Source organism: Kluyveromyces marxianus, chromosome 5, assembly GCF_001417885.1.
Source record: "Kluyveromyces marxianus DMKU3-1042 DNA, complete genome, chromosome 5".
Taxonomy (NCBI): Eukaryota; Fungi; Ascomycota; class Saccharomycetes; order Saccharomycetales; family Saccharomycetaceae; genus Kluyveromyces; species Kluyveromyces marxianus.
In genome coordinates, this window is record NC_036029.1 from 862,976 (window position 1) to 878,460 (window position 15,485).

The 15,485-nt window shown below is 43.8% G+C and overlaps 9 protein-coding genes and 3 non-coding genes across 12 annotated transcripts; 8 read left to right on the plus strand and 4 right to left on the minus strand.

The window, feature by feature from the left end:
• Positions 1–21: 21 nt before the first annotated feature.
• Positions 22–1,125, plus strand: GCN4 (amino acid starvation-responsive transcription factor GCN4; the record flags this gene model as incomplete). The annotated part of the gene is made up of 1 exon (XM_022820393.1): positions 22–1,125. One exon carries the CDS (start codon positions 22–24, stop codon positions 1,123–1,125), a length of 1,104 nt encoding a protein of 367 aa, XP_022676861.1.
• Positions 1,126–1,657: 532 nt separating this feature from the next.
• NAS2 (Nas2p) lies at positions 1,658–2,326 on the plus strand (the record flags this gene model as incomplete). Its single annotated transcript, XM_022820394.1, has 1 exon — positions 1,658–2,326. One exon carries the CDS (start codon positions 1,658–1,660, stop codon positions 2,324–2,326), a length of 669 nt encoding a protein of 222 aa, XP_022676862.1.
• A 37-nt stretch (positions 2,327–2,363) lies between these two features.
• URM1 (ubiquitin-related modifier URM1) lies at positions 2,364–2,669 on the minus strand (the record flags this gene model as incomplete). Its single annotated transcript, XM_022820395.1, has 1 exon — positions 2,364–2,669. One exon carries the CDS (start codon positions 2,667–2,669, stop codon positions 2,364–2,366), a length of 306 nt encoding a protein of 101 aa, XP_022676863.1.
• A 291-nt stretch (positions 2,670–2,960) lies between these two features.
• KLMA_R518 lies at positions 2,961–3,033 on the plus strand. Its single transcript has one exon. It is a non-coding gene; the product is annotated as a tRNA-Arg (tRNA).
• A 612-nt stretch (positions 3,034–3,645) lies between these two features.
• Positions 3,646–5,385, plus strand: LEU4 (2-isopropylmalate synthase; the record flags this gene model as incomplete). The annotated part of the gene is made up of 1 exon (XM_022820397.1): positions 3,646–5,385. One exon carries the CDS (start codon positions 3,646–3,648, stop codon positions 5,383–5,385), a length of 1,740 nt encoding a protein of 579 aa, XP_022676864.1.
• Positions 5,386–5,591: 206 nt separating this feature from the next.
• On the plus strand, positions 5,592–5,702 carry KLMA_R519. Its single transcript has 2 exons — positions 5,592–5,626; positions 5,664–5,702. It is a non-coding gene; the product is annotated as a tRNA-Gly (tRNA).
• Positions 5,703–5,830: 128 nt separating this feature from the next.
• Positions 5,831–5,902, plus strand: KLMA_R520. Its single transcript has one exon. It is a non-coding gene; the product is annotated as a tRNA-Asp (tRNA).
• A 215-nt stretch (positions 5,903–6,117) lies between these two features.
• EST3 (telomerase subunit EST3) lies at positions 6,118–6,663 on the plus strand (the record flags this gene model as incomplete). The annotated part of the gene is made up of 1 exon (XM_022820398.1): positions 6,118–6,663. The coding sequence occupies one exon, from the start codon at positions 6,118–6,120 to the stop codon at positions 6,661–6,663; it is 546 nt and encodes a 181-aa protein (XP_022676865.1).
• A 356-nt stretch (positions 6,664–7,019) lies between these two features.
• APM1 (Apm1p) lies at positions 7,020–8,378 on the plus strand (the record flags this gene model as incomplete). The annotated part of the gene is made up of 1 exon (XM_022820399.1): positions 7,020–8,378. The coding sequence occupies one exon, from the start codon at positions 7,020–7,022 to the stop codon at positions 8,376–8,378; it is 1,359 nt and encodes a 452-aa protein (XP_022676866.1).
• A 59-nt stretch (positions 8,379–8,437) lies between these two features.
• Positions 8,438–9,073, minus strand: DOT5 (thioredoxin peroxidase DOT5; the record flags this gene model as incomplete). Its single annotated transcript, XM_022820400.1, has 1 exon — positions 8,438–9,073. One exon carries the CDS (start codon positions 9,071–9,073, stop codon positions 8,438–8,440), a length of 636 nt encoding a protein of 211 aa, XP_022676867.1.
• A 500-nt stretch (positions 9,074–9,573) lies between these two features.
• On the minus strand, positions 9,574–11,370 carry CUB1 (Cub1p; the record flags this gene model as incomplete). The annotated part of the gene is made up of 1 exon (XM_022820401.1): positions 9,574–11,370. The coding sequence occupies one exon, from the start codon at positions 11,368–11,370 to the stop codon at positions 9,574–9,576; it is 1,797 nt and encodes a 598-aa protein (XP_022676868.1).
• Positions 11,371–12,035: 665 nt separating this feature from the next.
• On the minus strand, positions 12,036–13,334 carry SLG1 (Slg1p; the record flags this gene model as incomplete). The annotated part of the gene is made up of 1 exon (XM_022820402.1): positions 12,036–13,334. The coding sequence occupies one exon, from the start codon at positions 13,332–13,334 to the stop codon at positions 12,036–12,038; it is 1,299 nt and encodes a 432-aa protein (XP_022676869.1).
• Between the last annotated feature and the right edge of the window lie 2,151 nt (positions 13,335–15,485).

Genomic DNA, 15,485 nt, shown 5'->3' on the forward strand with positions numbered 1-15,485 from the left:
GTGTTTCCCTTAAAAGTCCGAATGATCAAAGAATTGAATAAGAAAATGAATATGAATATGAATATGAATACGAGTACAAATATGAACAATATGAACGAAGATATGAGTGTTAATCCATTCCAACAGCAATACATGAACTTGTCCAGCGCAAAGTCATCTGATGTTGCAATGGCTGCAACAGCAGCAGACGTTAAAATCGAGCTCAACCAGAGCTCCACAATGGGTGAATTGATCTTTGACAAGTTTATCAACCACGTTGTCGATCACCCAGTGCACCAAGCTGAGTCTCCTGTAGCTCCTGTTTCTGGTGACAGAAATACCACCATTGTCGAATCATCCGCATCCTCCCACCACGACGTTTCTCCAACTCTGTTCCACATGAACTCAGCTGACCCAACTATTGGGTCCACTGAGATCTCCGCTACAGAGTTGAGTGCTTCCATCGTCGACAACTTCTTCGACCCATCCTCTTCTACCGACTCGACTCCAATGTTCGAGTTGGACAATCAGGACTTGGGCGGCGTTGAAACTTGGACCTCATTGTTCGACAATGATATCCCTGTTACCTTGGACGACGTTTCCGCTTCTGCAAATGCTGCTACTTTGGAACTCGAACTAGAATCCAATGCCCAACACGCTTCAGAATCCCAAGTACAACTCGAATCCGTTGCTTCGGAATCTAACGTTTCTATCGTCAACGATTTGGTGGCTCCATCTACTACCTCGATGGCTTCTTTGAAGCAGAACCAATTCCTACCAACCCCAATGTTGGAGGATGACCTGCAGTTGCCAAAGCCTCGCAAGGCTTCAGCTTCTACATCTGCCTCAGGTAAAGTCACTAAATCGTCCTCTAGAAACTCCACCTCCGGCACCAAATTGGATGACTTGGGAGTTGTTGCATACAGCAGAAAGCAACGTTCAGCTCCTTTGACTCCGGTGATCCCCGAATCTGACGATCCATTGGCTGTTAAGCGTGCTAAGAACACCGAGGCCGCTAGACGTTCCCGTGCAAGAAAGCTACAGAGAATGAACCAATTGGAAGAGAAGGTCAAGGAATTGCTGGAAAGAAACTCAGACTTGGAAAACGAAGTTGTTAGATTGAGATCTTTGCTAGGTTCTCAGTAAAGAACTTGTTTCAGTTCTTCTTTTTTATCATAAAATCACCAAAAAAAATCGATAAAACTTGAAAAAAATCCAAAAAAAAAAAGATTACTACTACTACTTCGAGATACAATTTACTTATTGGCTGTTTTTAACGATTTGCCGATGTTTGTTATTGAAACTCTACTCTTTTATCATATCAAAATTGAAATAATATTTTGTTTTTCTTACTATATTTTTACGTTGATCCATATTCGGTCCACTACTGCTCACTTATCGAAGCTTTAATTAGTCGTATCGAAGTGTAGGCAAGGCCACGCACATCTATTTTTGGTTCTTGTTCCATACGTTTTCTATTCCGGAACTTGTCAGATTTAGGCGTATGTGTGTACTTCTTTTTCTACTCTATTATCATTAACTTCTTTAGAATACTATTATTATTTTATATATAATATAAATTTAACTTTAATTAACAATAAAATTAATAAATAAAACCAACAAAAATTAGTTAACAAATCGGTACAGCCAAGCGATCGGACGTAGCCCATCACATCCAATGAACAAACTAGAAGCGGTTGCAAGCACTGAAAATAACGGTATTCCAAATGCTTTGGTATCGCGAGTGAACGATTTGCCACACTTAGGCTTCTCAGAAGTCTCGCAATTGAAGAAAGATATCGAACACGAATTGGAAAGACAGTTTGACCTCTTGAGTTTAAACAACGTGGATCTCAATACGCCTTTGATCACCGCAGAAGGGTTCCCGCGAGACGATTTGGATTTGGTGACCATCAGATTGATTAAACGGAACGTTAATGTCTTAAGGAACGACTTGAGAAGAGTCATTGAGAGGCTGGAATACCTACTTCCTCTCGAGTTCGAATCGTTACAAAGGCAAAATTCGGCGGTACAGAAGTTGGAAGCTCTCGACACGAGTCTTGTTGACGATGACTCTCTTCTTGCATTCGCCAAAGTTGTCGATGTGAAGATCGGATCACCAAGTCATGAGGCTGGGCTCCAATCTGACGATCTCATCGTGAAGTTCGGAACAATACATGCATTGAATCACAATAACCTATACAACGTTGGCAAACTAGTGCAACAACAGCTCAACAAGGAAATATCCTTGAGAGTGAAGAGAGATGACGAAATAATTACTATACAATTGGTACCTAGACCATGGCAGGGGGCAGGACTATTGGGATGCAGAATAATTCGGATATAAATTAAGCATGGGCCTGAGCTCGAGCTCGAGCTCGAACCTATCCACCGTGTAGCGTCGATGTGAAAGATACTACATCACCATCCTCCAAAACGTACTCTTTTTCACCTTCAAGCTCCCAATCGGTATCGTTGATCAAAGTCAAGATCCCAGGTCTGATGCTGTCGTTCTCAAGAAAAACGTTCACATCGCGCTCGTGCTCGATAAGGTTATCCACGATCCACTGGATCAGGTCTCCAACATCAACTTCGTCTTTCCCATCTACTTTCACATCAACCTTGTACTGTCTCTGTTTCTTTACAATCACATCCAAACCACCCAAGAATTCAACGGTAACACGAACCATTTTGATATTTTTGCTGATGTTTGTGTGTGTGTGTGTGTGTGTGTGTGTGTGTGTGTGTGAACGTATATATGTATATGTTTTTTTCTTCCTTCTCTTTCAAGTAAGTCTGGTTATTGGATGGCTATTAGAGATGAGTTGGTTAGGTTATGTGAGTGTGAGCATCTAAGTGAAGAGAAAAGAAAAGCTTTCAAAGTTCACACGCACACACACAAATGTTGGGTCTGTGCACGTGATAGCACACTAGCGACCATAACTCAGTTCACCGAAGCAAACAACATCTAAAATCACTAAGCTCGCGTGGCGTAATGGCAACGCGTCTGACTTCTAATCAGAAGATTGTGGGTTCGACCCCCACCGTGAGTGCTTCGATTTTATTTTTTCCCCTCCTCTTCTCTCTTTTTTTTTTTTTTTTTTATCTTCCCCTCCATCCACCAAAATATCCTGCGTGCGTTCCTTCGCAGTGCGAATGTGCGTGCAAAAAGTTTCGCAGCATTTTTTCGCATGATAAATTTGCTCCCTTCCTCCCGCTCGCCCCTCCCCTCGTCCCTCCGGTTCTGTCCTGTCCCCTCTTTTTTTTTCCATTTTTTTTTTTTTTTGCTAAACGCACGATGACTGACTGACTGACCGACTGCCTTTCTTTGCGCTTCCTTAGGGCGTTTGCGTCTTGCGCGTTGATGACCTTATTATGCCCAGACCAAATGAGTCAACGAAACAAACGGTAGTTCAGGTAAAAACATACTAGACTTGACACATGTTGACAACTGTTGAGTAAGTCTAAATCAACTTTTGTTGACTTTTATGAGTCAGAAATTATGTTCTGAACTGGTTGGTATACCTTTTATATAAGAGGAATCGAAAAAGTGTCAGACAAGGCCTGTCATTACTGCCAAATTAATCAATCGATCATATATTAAAAGGTTCAAAAAGAATTACACCAATAGCAACATATTTATATATACATCAATCTGGAAACACTATGCCATTTTACAAAGATCCTTCTGTCAAGTATAAGCCCTTTGTTAGCACTGTAAAGTTGCAAGAACGTACATGGCCAACCAAGACTTTGCAAAAAGCTCCAAGATGGTTAGCTACTGATTTAAGAGATGGTAACCAGTCTTTGCCTGACCCAATGAACGTGGAAGAGAAGAAACTGATGCTTGAAAAACTCTGCGATATGGGATTTAAAGAGATCGAAGTGGCTTTCCCCAGTGCTTCGAATATCGATTTCGAGTTCACGCAGTATGCTGTTAAAAATGTGCCAGATGACGTTTCAGTTCAAGTTCTCTCGCCTTGTCGTGAACCATTGATTGAGCGTACTGTAGAATCATTGATTGGAGCCAAACGTGCTACGGTACATATATATCTCGCGACATCGCCTTGTTTCAGAGAAATTGTTTTCAACAATATGAGCCATGAGGAATGCATAGAAAAGGCTGTTAAGTGCACGAAGCTTGTAAGATCCCTAACGAAGGACCACCCTGAAAGACAGGAAACTGACTGGTCGTTTGAGTTTTCTCCAGAAACGTTTAGCGATAGCGAGCCTGAGTTTGTCATTGAGATATGCGAAGCGGTGAAGGCTGCGTGGGAACCCACGAGCGAGAACCCAATCATCTTTAATTTACCAGCGACGGTGGAAATGTCTACACCAAATGTGTATGCAGATCAGATTGAGTACTTCTCGAAGAGTATATCAGAACGTGAAAAGGTTTGCATTTCGCTACATCCTCATAACGATCGTGGGTGTGCTGTAGCAGCTGCAGAGTTGGCTCAAATGGCCGGTGCAGATCGAGTCGAGGGATGTCTTTTCGGTAACGGTGAACGGACCGGTAACGTCGATTTGGTTACCTTGGCATTGAACTTGTACACGCAGGGGGTTTCGCCCAAACTTGATTTCTCTGATATGGCCTCTATAATCGAGGTTGTGGAGCGGTGTAACAAGATCCCCGTGCACGCAAGGGCACCTTACGGAGGTCAATTAGTGGTGTGTGCATTTAGTGGCTCGCACCAAGATGCGATCAAGAAGGGATTCGAGAAGTACGATGCAAAAGTCAAGGCCTTACAGGAGCGCGAAGGCCCAGATGCAGTGGTCCCATGGAAAATGCCATATCTTCCATTGGATCCGCAGGATATTGGAAGAACTTACGAAGCCATCATCAGAGTCAATTCTCAATCGGGCAAGGGTGGATCCTCGTGGGTTATTTTAAAGAACTTAGAGTTAGACTTACCAAGAGGCTTGCAAATAGCCTATTCTAAGATCGTACAGGCCGAAACAGAGGTTGTTGGTAGGGAATTGAAAAGCGACGAGTTGGTTTCCTTATTCGAGAAATCGTACTTTGTAGGAACATGTTCTGATTCAGGTAAGTTCAAGTTTGTTGACTACAAGTTTGACAAGTCGCCTAAAGAGTCAACTCTTTCCGTGGTTTTGACCGATGGGTCTCAAGAATGGGACCTGAAGGGTAAAGGTAACGGTCCTATCTCTTCGTTTATCGATGCCGTGAACACGAAGTTTAATACCAAACTTGATGTGAAAGATTACCACGAGCACTCCTTGGGGAAGAGTTCAGATTCCAGGGCTGCCACCTACATTTCGATCTCCAGTGATGATTTCGTTCAATGGGGTGTTGGTATTCACGAGGATACAACGCAGGCCTCGTTCTTGGCGTTGCTCTCATGTATCAACGGTTTGGAAAGAGCAAACAGGTTCTCAACTAACTAAGGTGTATACATGTAAATAACGAACTAATATCACTCACTGGTAATGGGTGCTACTATGACAAACTAATAGACCTCTCCAACATCATTCTTTCCAATCGTTGGCAAAGCTAGCTAGCTAGCTAGCTCTTCGTCTTGCCGTTAGTGGTAGTAGTTCCTGCACGTTTCCATTCCATTACTACTTCGTTATTTCCTTTATTCATTCAGGAATGAAGCGGTGGCTCAATGGTAGAGCTTTCGACTCCAGTTAAATCCTGGAAATTTCTAAGGAAACAAAAATTGCAATCGAAGGGTTGCAGGTTCAATTCCTGTCCGTTTCATTTTTTTAATTTTTTTTTTTGTTGTCACTCTTTTTCTCTTTAAATTATTATTTTTCTTCCAAATGCCTTTGACTTTCACTATTCGAAGTAACCCGGCTATTTACCCTTTTCTTCCATCAAATTTACTAATCCGCGATAGTTTAATGGTTAGAATTCGCGCTTGTCGCGTGCGAGATCGGGGTTCAATTCCCCGTCGCGGAGTATCTTTTTTTTTTCTTCCCCATTCAGAAATTATGTATGTAGTAGGTAGTAACTCTAACTATCTCATCGCATGAAATAGTATAGATGTGTACATACATATACCATATAAGACCAGTTAGATGAGACCCTTGGCCATGAAATCAATGTTTATCCAACAGTAAACTCCAAACTCAGATACAATAGCAGAAAGATAACCTCAGAACTTGCACATATCCATGCCCAATGTCGTCCTCTCGTCAAAACTAAGACCCTATGATTCCATCTTCTTGCAAGAATGGATTCATTCCGCAGTACAGCGTCACTACATAAGAAACAAATCCAAAAGGTTCTGGCACCCAGAACAAAACCTCGTCGCACCCTTGCCTCAAACTCAAGAACACTCCTTTTTCCACGCAGCCTTCCACCCTGGATCATACACCTTTGTAAGAATCGTAAAATTCCATAAAGTCCACAATTACACAGTCTACGCAACAATCAGAGATGCCTCGCATATGATCCTGTGCTTTTTCACATCGCAGTGTGTGCTCGACTATGAGATGCACAACAATGACCGAATCACTCTAAATACCATAAATACCTTGTTTGTCGTGGGCCAAGTGACACTGGAGTTCTGGAACCAAGCTGAGGTGCAGCGACATTACGGTTTAAGCTTCCCAAACATGCCAATGGTGCCGATATTAAAGATCGAACAAGCACAGATATTTGACAGGGACCAAATTGGATCTACGAAACCATTCAATTGGGTGTATTACGCTTTTTAGAGGCCAAGATGTGCCGGGGTAGGTAGTTTTTACATTCATCGCGATCTGTATTATTATGTGGTGCACGGATTTATTCCGTCTTTCTTTGGTTCCAAGTATTTTTAGTTTTAGTATGTGTGTATAATATAATATACACAACCTGGAAATCTTTAAAGCTATGGACAACACAAGCTTTGGCAAGGCGAAAAATCGGGGGGAAGAGGCCATTTCAGCAGCTGGTGAATACAATTGGACTATACGGCACCTCTACAGTTGAATTAGGTGCGTTTTCAGTTTGTAAGATAGGACAATTTATTCTTATAAATTAACCGAATTTCAATTCCAATTACAATTTCTAATCCTGTTTCTACTCAAGAATGGCATCATATATCGCATTCTGTGACTCCAAGGGTAAGCCATTGCTTTCTAGACGGTACAAGGATGATGTTTCCCAAGCGGCAGTTGAGCAATTCCAGCATTTATTGATAGAAAAGGAACAAGAAAGCAGTATTACACCGCCATGTTTCCAGCACAATGGAGTGCATTATATGTACGTGCAGTACAATGACATATACGTGCTTGCATTGACAAGGTCTGTCTTGATGAACGTTACTACGTTATTTTCGTTTTTATACAAGCTTATCGGTGTTGTGGAGGAGTACGTCAAGCGGGTTGAAGAGGAATCTATAAGAGACAATTACATTATCATTTACGAGTTATTGGACGAGATGATGGATAAAGGTATTCCTCAGGTGACCGAGACGAAGATGTTGAAGCAGTATATTACTCAGAAGTCATTCAAGTTGACGAGATCTGCAAAGAAACAAAAGAATGTGGCGAGACCACCTACCGAGTTGACGAATTCTGTGAGTTGGAGACCCGAGGGAATCAAGTACAAGAAGAACGAGGCGTTCCTCGACGTTATTGAGTCGATTAACATGTTAATGACCCAGCAGGGACAGGTTCTAAGGTCTGAGATTTTAGGAACCATCAAGGTCAGGTCCCGGTTGTCCGGTATGCCTGATTTGAAACTAGGACTCAACGACAAGGGAATCTTTACGACGCAAAACGGTTCCGATGATTCTCCAGAGCCCGGTATGCCGTCTTCTTCATCTACTTCTGCTGCAAGCAGAGCAAGAGGTGCCAATATAGAACTAGAGGACCTCAAGTTCCACCAGTGTGTCCGCTTGAGCAAATTCGAAAATGAAAAGATAATCACCTTCATCCCACCGGATGGAGAGTTCGATCTAATGACCTACAGACTTTCTACTCCAATTAAACCATTGATATGGTGCGACGTGAAGGTACTCGTACATTCTGGGTCTCGTATAGAGATCCATTGTAGGGCCAAGGCCCAAATTAAAAAGAAGTCCATCGCGAACAACGTCGAGATCTTGATACCTGTTCCAGAAGACGCAGACTCGCCCACGTTCAAGTATTCTCGAGGCAGCATCAAATGGGTCCCTGAGAAGAATGCAATTCTTTGGAAGTTTAGTAGTTTCCAAGGTGGAAAAGAGTACTCGATGGCTGCAGAGCTCGGCTTGCCATCCGTTTCTGACTTTGAAACCCCAAAGTTGAAGAGACCAGTCCAGATCAAGTTCCAGATCCCATACTTCACCACATCCGGCATCCAGGTGCGCTACTTGAAGATCGAAGAGCCAAAACTACAGTACAACAGTTACCCATGGGTACGCTACATTACGCAAAGTGGGGACGACTACACTATAAGGCTGTGATTCTTTTACAAAAGGTAAGTAATTAATTAATTAATTAATTCCATAATATAATATATCCACTATAAGGATTTGGCAAGTTCCAACACTTCTTTTTTGCCTTCTTGGATGCTAACCTCAGGCGATACCTGTACCCTCTTGACTTCAAGCTTACCATTCTTGAATATCCAGTGCGATCTAATAACACCGGAAGCAGGTGTCTTCTTGGCTCCGAGCAACCCGATGAATTCACGCTTTGGATCGCTTAGCAAGTCAAATGGTAGCGTTTGCTTCGTTTGGAAATTCTTCTGCGCCTTTGGGGAGTCTGCACTCAAGCCAAACACCGCTGCGTGCTCCTTAAGCTCAGAATAGTTGTCACGGTATCCACAGGCTTGTCTGGTACACCCTGGAGTGCTGGCCTTTGGGTAAGCAAAGAATATCACCAATGGGTTTTTAGAAGCCACATCTTTCAAAGAAACTGGTTCATCGTCCTGGTTCTTGAGAGTCAAATCTGGGATCTCATCACCCACCTGTAGCTCACTAAGCTTCTTCTCGATGACCTTAGTATCGATTTCTTTCTTGGAAGACTCCTTTGGCTTTGTTACCTTGGACTCAGTCTTGGTCTTTGGTTGAGTCTTAATAGAGTCAGAGTTGGAATCTGAGTCCTGGGTAGCAGTTTTATTAGCAGACAACCTGCTTGAGCGACGTAGTTCTACCATTGTTGGTTAATTGAGATTATTGGGAGACGATTGGGTGTTTCTATTGGTCTTGAGGGCTTCTTTTTGAAGTCATTAGGAGGCGTTTTGTTAATGGTTGTGATGACTTTTTAAACACATTTTCACTTAAATGCACGATGGAAGAGAACAAGAGGATAAAATGAATGGACAGATTTGGAAGAGTAAAAGGCTGAATTCACGATTATCAGGCAGAGGTGATGGCAGCTTGTACTATACATAGATATTATATACATATAATAGCAGCACATACGTGTACTTTGCCAGATGTTGGTTTAAGTGTTGCATTAGATGAAAGATGAAAGGGGTGGGTGGGGGTATTGATAACCTTTAATAATGAAGAAGATGGAAAATGAGAAATGAGAATGAGAATTGAAAGAAGGGGAAATAACAAAATATTATGAGAGCTATGACTAGCTTTGTATCTAACAAAGAGCTTCTCTGTTCTTCTTTTATTTAATTATTATTTTTGTTTTTTGTTTTGCCTAATCTTCGGCATAGCTTGTAGTGGTATACTCTTCGTCCTCGTAACTGTGCTCGCTAAAGTTAGTATCTTCAGCTTCGTCATCTTCATCATCTTCGTCGTGTGCGTACACGTCCATGTACCTTGCTGTAGGCTGTTCTTGAACATCTCTCATTGTTGGGTCCTTTGTCATTTCTACGGACTCGTCGCCATTTTCGTTGATGTCCAAGCTTTCCTCGGCTCTTTCCTCGGCCTCAATCTTTAGTTCGTGGATGATATCGAAACACTCTGCGAGCAAGGCGTTCAAAGTACCTTGTCCCTCCGGGATGTTCCCGTCGGAGTCGTAAAAGATCCCGTCGGTACGCATGTTGTCTAAGGATGCTAGTTTCATCTGGTATGGGTACAACTCACGATCGTTATCGACACCACCCATTCTCTTCAATTCCAATAGACACCTGCGCACGGTGGACAACTGGTTATGGACTCTTTGCAAAGATTCTGACACCGGTTCTGAGGACTCTAAAAGCTTGTAGATGATAGCGTAGCATCTACGCAACAAGTATAGAAGGATCGATTGGCCCTTCGAGTCTGGGTGGTCCGTTGGGAATTTCCCGTTAACTCTCAAGTTGTCGATTTCTCCCAACTTCTTCTGGTACGTGAAGAGATCTGTTTCTCTTAGGGTCCATCTTCTTGTCACGAGCAAGTTCTCCAACGTAGTCTTAATGTCAACTAGTTGATCGTAGATGGGTTGTAGCTTGGTGTCTAGAGAGATGCCACCGTCTTTTTGGTGCGAAAGATCGTTGATCAAGTCATGACAGTCGTCCAACAACCCATTTAGCACGTTCTGACCCTTTTCTTCGACCTTATCAGTTTCCAACGACTTGAACTTCCCGTTCGAGTCTCTGTGGGCCTCCAACTTTTCCAAACGTTCTTTTAACTCCTTGAGCTTCGAGTCCACGACATCTTCGGGCAAGATGTGGTGGGACTGGGAAGACGACGAAGGTTTGGATTTGGATTTGGATTTGGATTCGGCCTCTGCCTTGACCTCGCTGGCAGAATCCTGCCTCTTGGTCGAAGACGCTAGCGACAGCAACCCTCTGCGGATCTGGAACAACGTTTCCATGCACGATTGCAAGTCCGGATGGATCTCCTCCAGCTTCGATTCGATCACGTGATACTCATCGATACAGTGCTGCAACTTCGCACGCAACAAGAGATCCTCCTCGATCTTGTTCTTGTTCAACTCCTCGTCCTTCTTCAAAGCATACTCCTCGAGCTCGGGATCCTCTACATCCGGGTCCACATATGCCGATGATGCCGACGCAGCAGCCGCGGACGCTTCCGTATCGTACTTGTTCTGCTCCACAATCGCACTAACCTCGTCCAAACGCTCCTTGATCGGCCTCAAATCGTGGTGCGTGTACACATTCGACTCGTTCAAATGCTCCAACAAACTCTGAACCGTCGACAACGACGCATACGTCGCTGGCGCAGAGTTCTTCAACCCTACCGTCAAAAAACTCAACGATAAAAGCTGGAAAACATCGTCAATCACAGAATCAACCCTGTTATGTAACTCCGCACTGTGGATCAGCGTCGTCGCAGAATTCGACGGCGTCGCATGTGAGTTCTTACGTAGCTCATCAAGCTCCCGAACCTTCGTCAAAACCTTCTGATATGACTCCATAACATCCTTGGAATTCAAAAACTGCGACCGATTCTGCTTCATCTTCGATAAAAATGACCGCACTTCGAGGAAATATTGAAGAATTTCTTCCTCTTCCTTAGGAACCTCCTGCGGATGGTTGTTACTGCTCATATTGCCAACAATTTTCGTCTAAAATCTCTTTAATTCTTCGGACCTAAAGGGGGAGGGGGTACCCAGATTCTTCTTCTCTTTTTTTTTCCGGATTTATCGCACAACTGTAGGTAATAACACTCAACAAGATTCAATATTCAGACTTTCCTGATATTCTAATCCTATTTTTCACCAAAATAATGCCTGATAGTGCCTCTTATTCTCGATATATACATGTACATTCTAACATTTCTTCTATTGTAATAGGTAAAAAGCTTTAGGCCTTGTTTCGTTTTGACATTTTAAAGCTTTTTTTTTTTCTGGAGAAATTGGCTCGGGAAGGGCGGAGTCCGGGTAACGTGACTGATGGTGATTGTGTGATCTTCGCACCAGAAGAAAGATCGGCATTAGCAAGGACCCAGGGACTAGCAGGGCCCGAGGGGTCCCAGGGACCGGGTCCCAGGGACCGGCAAGGGTCCAGGGTTTTGCAAGAAGGAAGGAAGGAAGGTACAATGCTGTGATAACCCGTGTTTTTTTTATTTTTAGTTCATACAAAAATTATACACACACATACAACGTACAACATCACTTTTACAGAATGGGCCTTTGTTCAAGAACCATTGGGCCGTGAGCCAGGCCAGTGGTCAGGCCAGTGGTCAGATCAGATCAGTCTGGCTGGAGTTGGATCATTCGTCCGGATTGACAATTGTAAGTTTGTTGCGCTCGCCCTGGTTCAGTGAAGGGTCCAGCAAGGAACCATTGCTGAACCTCCTAGGGTCTGCGAACGGATCGGATATTCCTGGAGGGACTGCCACTCCCAGTCCGCCGCCAGGGCCGCCAGCACCAGAACCGGGACCACCGCCGACGACGCCGCTACTCAGTGGGTCCGAGAGTCCTGTGTTTGGTCCGCCTGGTGGGCCGCCGCCCAGCGGTGTGACGGTTCCTCCGGTCATTGGTGTCACGTGACTCATGTCGTCCATCGGAGTATGGTGGTTTTGGAAAACGTTGCCCTCGCTCAGGCTAGGGTTGCTGTGGCCGCTGTCGCCGGTGTGCATGTGGTCTGAGAACGAAGATGCGTAATAGTTCTCCTTTTGGGCGTTGTACTCGACGGGCTTGATGGCCTCCTGGTACTCTTTCTCCATGCGCTCGTTTTCTCTTCTTCTGGAAATGTGTCTAATGGCGAAAACGACCGCCAGGATGATGAGCAGGAGCCCTACGACCCCTCCCACGACTCCTCCCACGATGGCCCCGACGTTGGTCTTCTTCTTGGACCCGTGTGAGGACGAGCCTTTGCCCGTATCTGTGTTTCCCGAGGCGACGCTCGCAGTCGCGACATTAGTCGTAGTGTACAGTACAGACCCACTTACAGTTTTGATCAATGTTGAATACACGACACTGGGCTCTGGTTCTGATTGAGTCGAGGTCCCCGTGTTGGATGTGGTACTGGTGGGTCCATTGGATGATGAGGAAGATGAGGAAGAAGAAGAAGAAGAACTGGTGCTGGTGCTGGTGACGGAACCCGTGCCAGAACTCGAACTCGTAAACGTACCGTCAGAAGAAGTAGCACCATCACTGTCAGTTCCACTACCAGTACTGGTAGAAGTCTCACTTCCACTACCGCTAGAACTACCACCGCTGCTGCTGCTGCTGCTGGACCCGCTGCTCACACCTCCTATTGCATACACCAAATACGCGTCTGTACCCCCGCACATCTCTTGTCTGTACCCGAAACAGTACGCATTACAACTGTCACTCTTCGAAACAGACCCCGAGGGGTTCTCGTCCCCACAAAAGCACTTGTTATGGTTGTACAACGCGAAGTACTGCGACCCAGAACATGTCTGCGCACACGCCCCGCTCGACTGATACTCGTTAGTCGATCCCCCGGAAAAAGACGAGGGAAGCGACGAAAAACACCCAACCTGCTGCAGTCCGCTAGCAACCCGTCCCAGCGCTATTAGGACGCAAATATAAAGTTTGAGCATGCTTCCTCTATTCGTTTTTTTATTTTTCTTTGTTCCGATATTACTTTACTGCTACTTTAATAGAAAATAGTAACTGGTAACCTTTGTATATTTCTCTCTCCCTTCAAAAAGTCCTCAAATTTTCTATCACTCTACAACCCGCTGGTATTCTCTAGTGATATTCCTCTGGTATATCCCTAATCTATCCCTGCTTTATCGGCTTTACCAAACCTATTAGAGCAAAATAAGCATGTATTTTCCACACCTGGTTGGTTCCTTTTAGAAGACAAACAAAAAAAAAAGTTACGTGTGATACCGTTCAAAGATTTTTCCGTGGCTACTCTTCTTTGGATCGATGCTCTACCCCTTCTAAGCTTTTTTTTTTTGGTACTTGGGTATATATATTGCTTGGTTTGTTTCAACACTGATTAAAATGATGCGTTTCCGGTTTGTTTTAATTTTGGAATTTTTGGAATTTGAATTTTTTTTTTTTTTTTTTCATTGTTTCGAGCCCTCGAGAATTTGGCACGTGATAGTCATGTGATAGTGACGCGTGATCGTTTCTGTTACCCGGATGTTATTTTCTTTATTGTCCTCGAGACGTTATGTCATTCCGTACGGCGTTGACATGGGGAAAGGTAAAGGAAAGTATTGGCGGCCCTTGATGGGGGTGGCCCCTCAGGCTGGCCCCTCAGGCTGGTCCCTCAGGCTGGCCCCATATAAACACCTCTCTTCGCCAAGAAAATTAAAGTAAAGTAAAGTATGATAAAATAAACTGATTACGTCCTAGCTCTCTCCAGCCAAAAAAAGTACATAAACCCCTCTCTAAAACACTCCCATCTCGCTCGGTCTAGTATGTTTCTCGTATCTGTATACCAGAGGGGAAAAACAGCGAAGAACAGCGGCGACACTGTTAGCGACGACGCTGTCAGCGACTCTCGTTCCGTTCATAGTGACTACCGATTCGAGGCCCTTGTTACACACTCTTCCCCGGGTAACACCGCACCATACCCATGTGTGGAAGACAGTCAGACAGACAGACATAGAGAGAGATCTCCCTCATCTCCCTCAACTCTACAAAAACTTCCCTTTCAACCCACTACACATAGGTACGAAGGCACGGTCCTGGGCGCCCAGCATTGTCTCACTGCCCACTGCCCACCACCAACAAACAAGGGTTACAAAATGATTTACGTGGCTGCAACAACGGTACAACCGAAAATCTTTTCTAGAACAAGAGATAATAAATAATAATGCTCAATGGAAAGGGAAAAAAAAAAAAAAGAAGTAAAAAGTAGTAGATATCAATCCATGACGGTCGTGATGTCACACACCGTATTGCATCGCATCGCATTGCATTGCATTGCAACCCTGCCATCTATTTCATACTTCATATTTATTTTCTTTCCCAGGCTATCCATACCTTATCCTAAATAATACCTAAGCTCCATTTTAAGTTTCAATGTCCCTGTACTTTTTACCCAATACGGTACGCACATGCGATACTTTGTAACTGTCCGAAGCTTAAAATGTCCCAAGCTTTTTACGGCAAGTAGAAAAAAATGATTTACATATATTTCTTTTACAGTAAAAGCCTTGCTGCTTTGGAGTGTGGTTGTGTTTTGGTTTCCATTTAATAATAAATAATAATACGTCTGTACAATTAGGGTATACAGCGTTTTTTTGACTACAGTTTGACCTGGCCTGAACTGACCGGCTTTCCCGAAAAAAATAAACTTAGAAGTTACAGTAGTCTCACAGGCACACCCACGCAAATAAGCGTTGAACATCGTCCCAGGTTTGTGTTGTTGCCGGGGGAGGCGGCCTTTATCGGGTTACCCCATAACAATAGGGGATTGTTAATGGACTAGTTAGTCGATTAATTTGCCTAGTTTGCGGAATAAAGAAGCCCGAATCTAGAACATGGTTTGGGCTACGCTTTTTACCACACTTTTGACCTTCCAATATGTAATGCAGTGCTAATCTGATGCACTACTTCTCGTATTATCGACAGGTAGATCTTGTTTTAGGAGAAAGTAGCACTTTTTTTTTTCCCTTTCACTTTCGGTTCTAAGTGGTGAAGATACGGTAGCGGAATAGTTTTTTCCGAGACAACAACCTGAAAGTTCTATAATTTGCATTATACTACGGAGTAGAAACATCTCTGTTTTG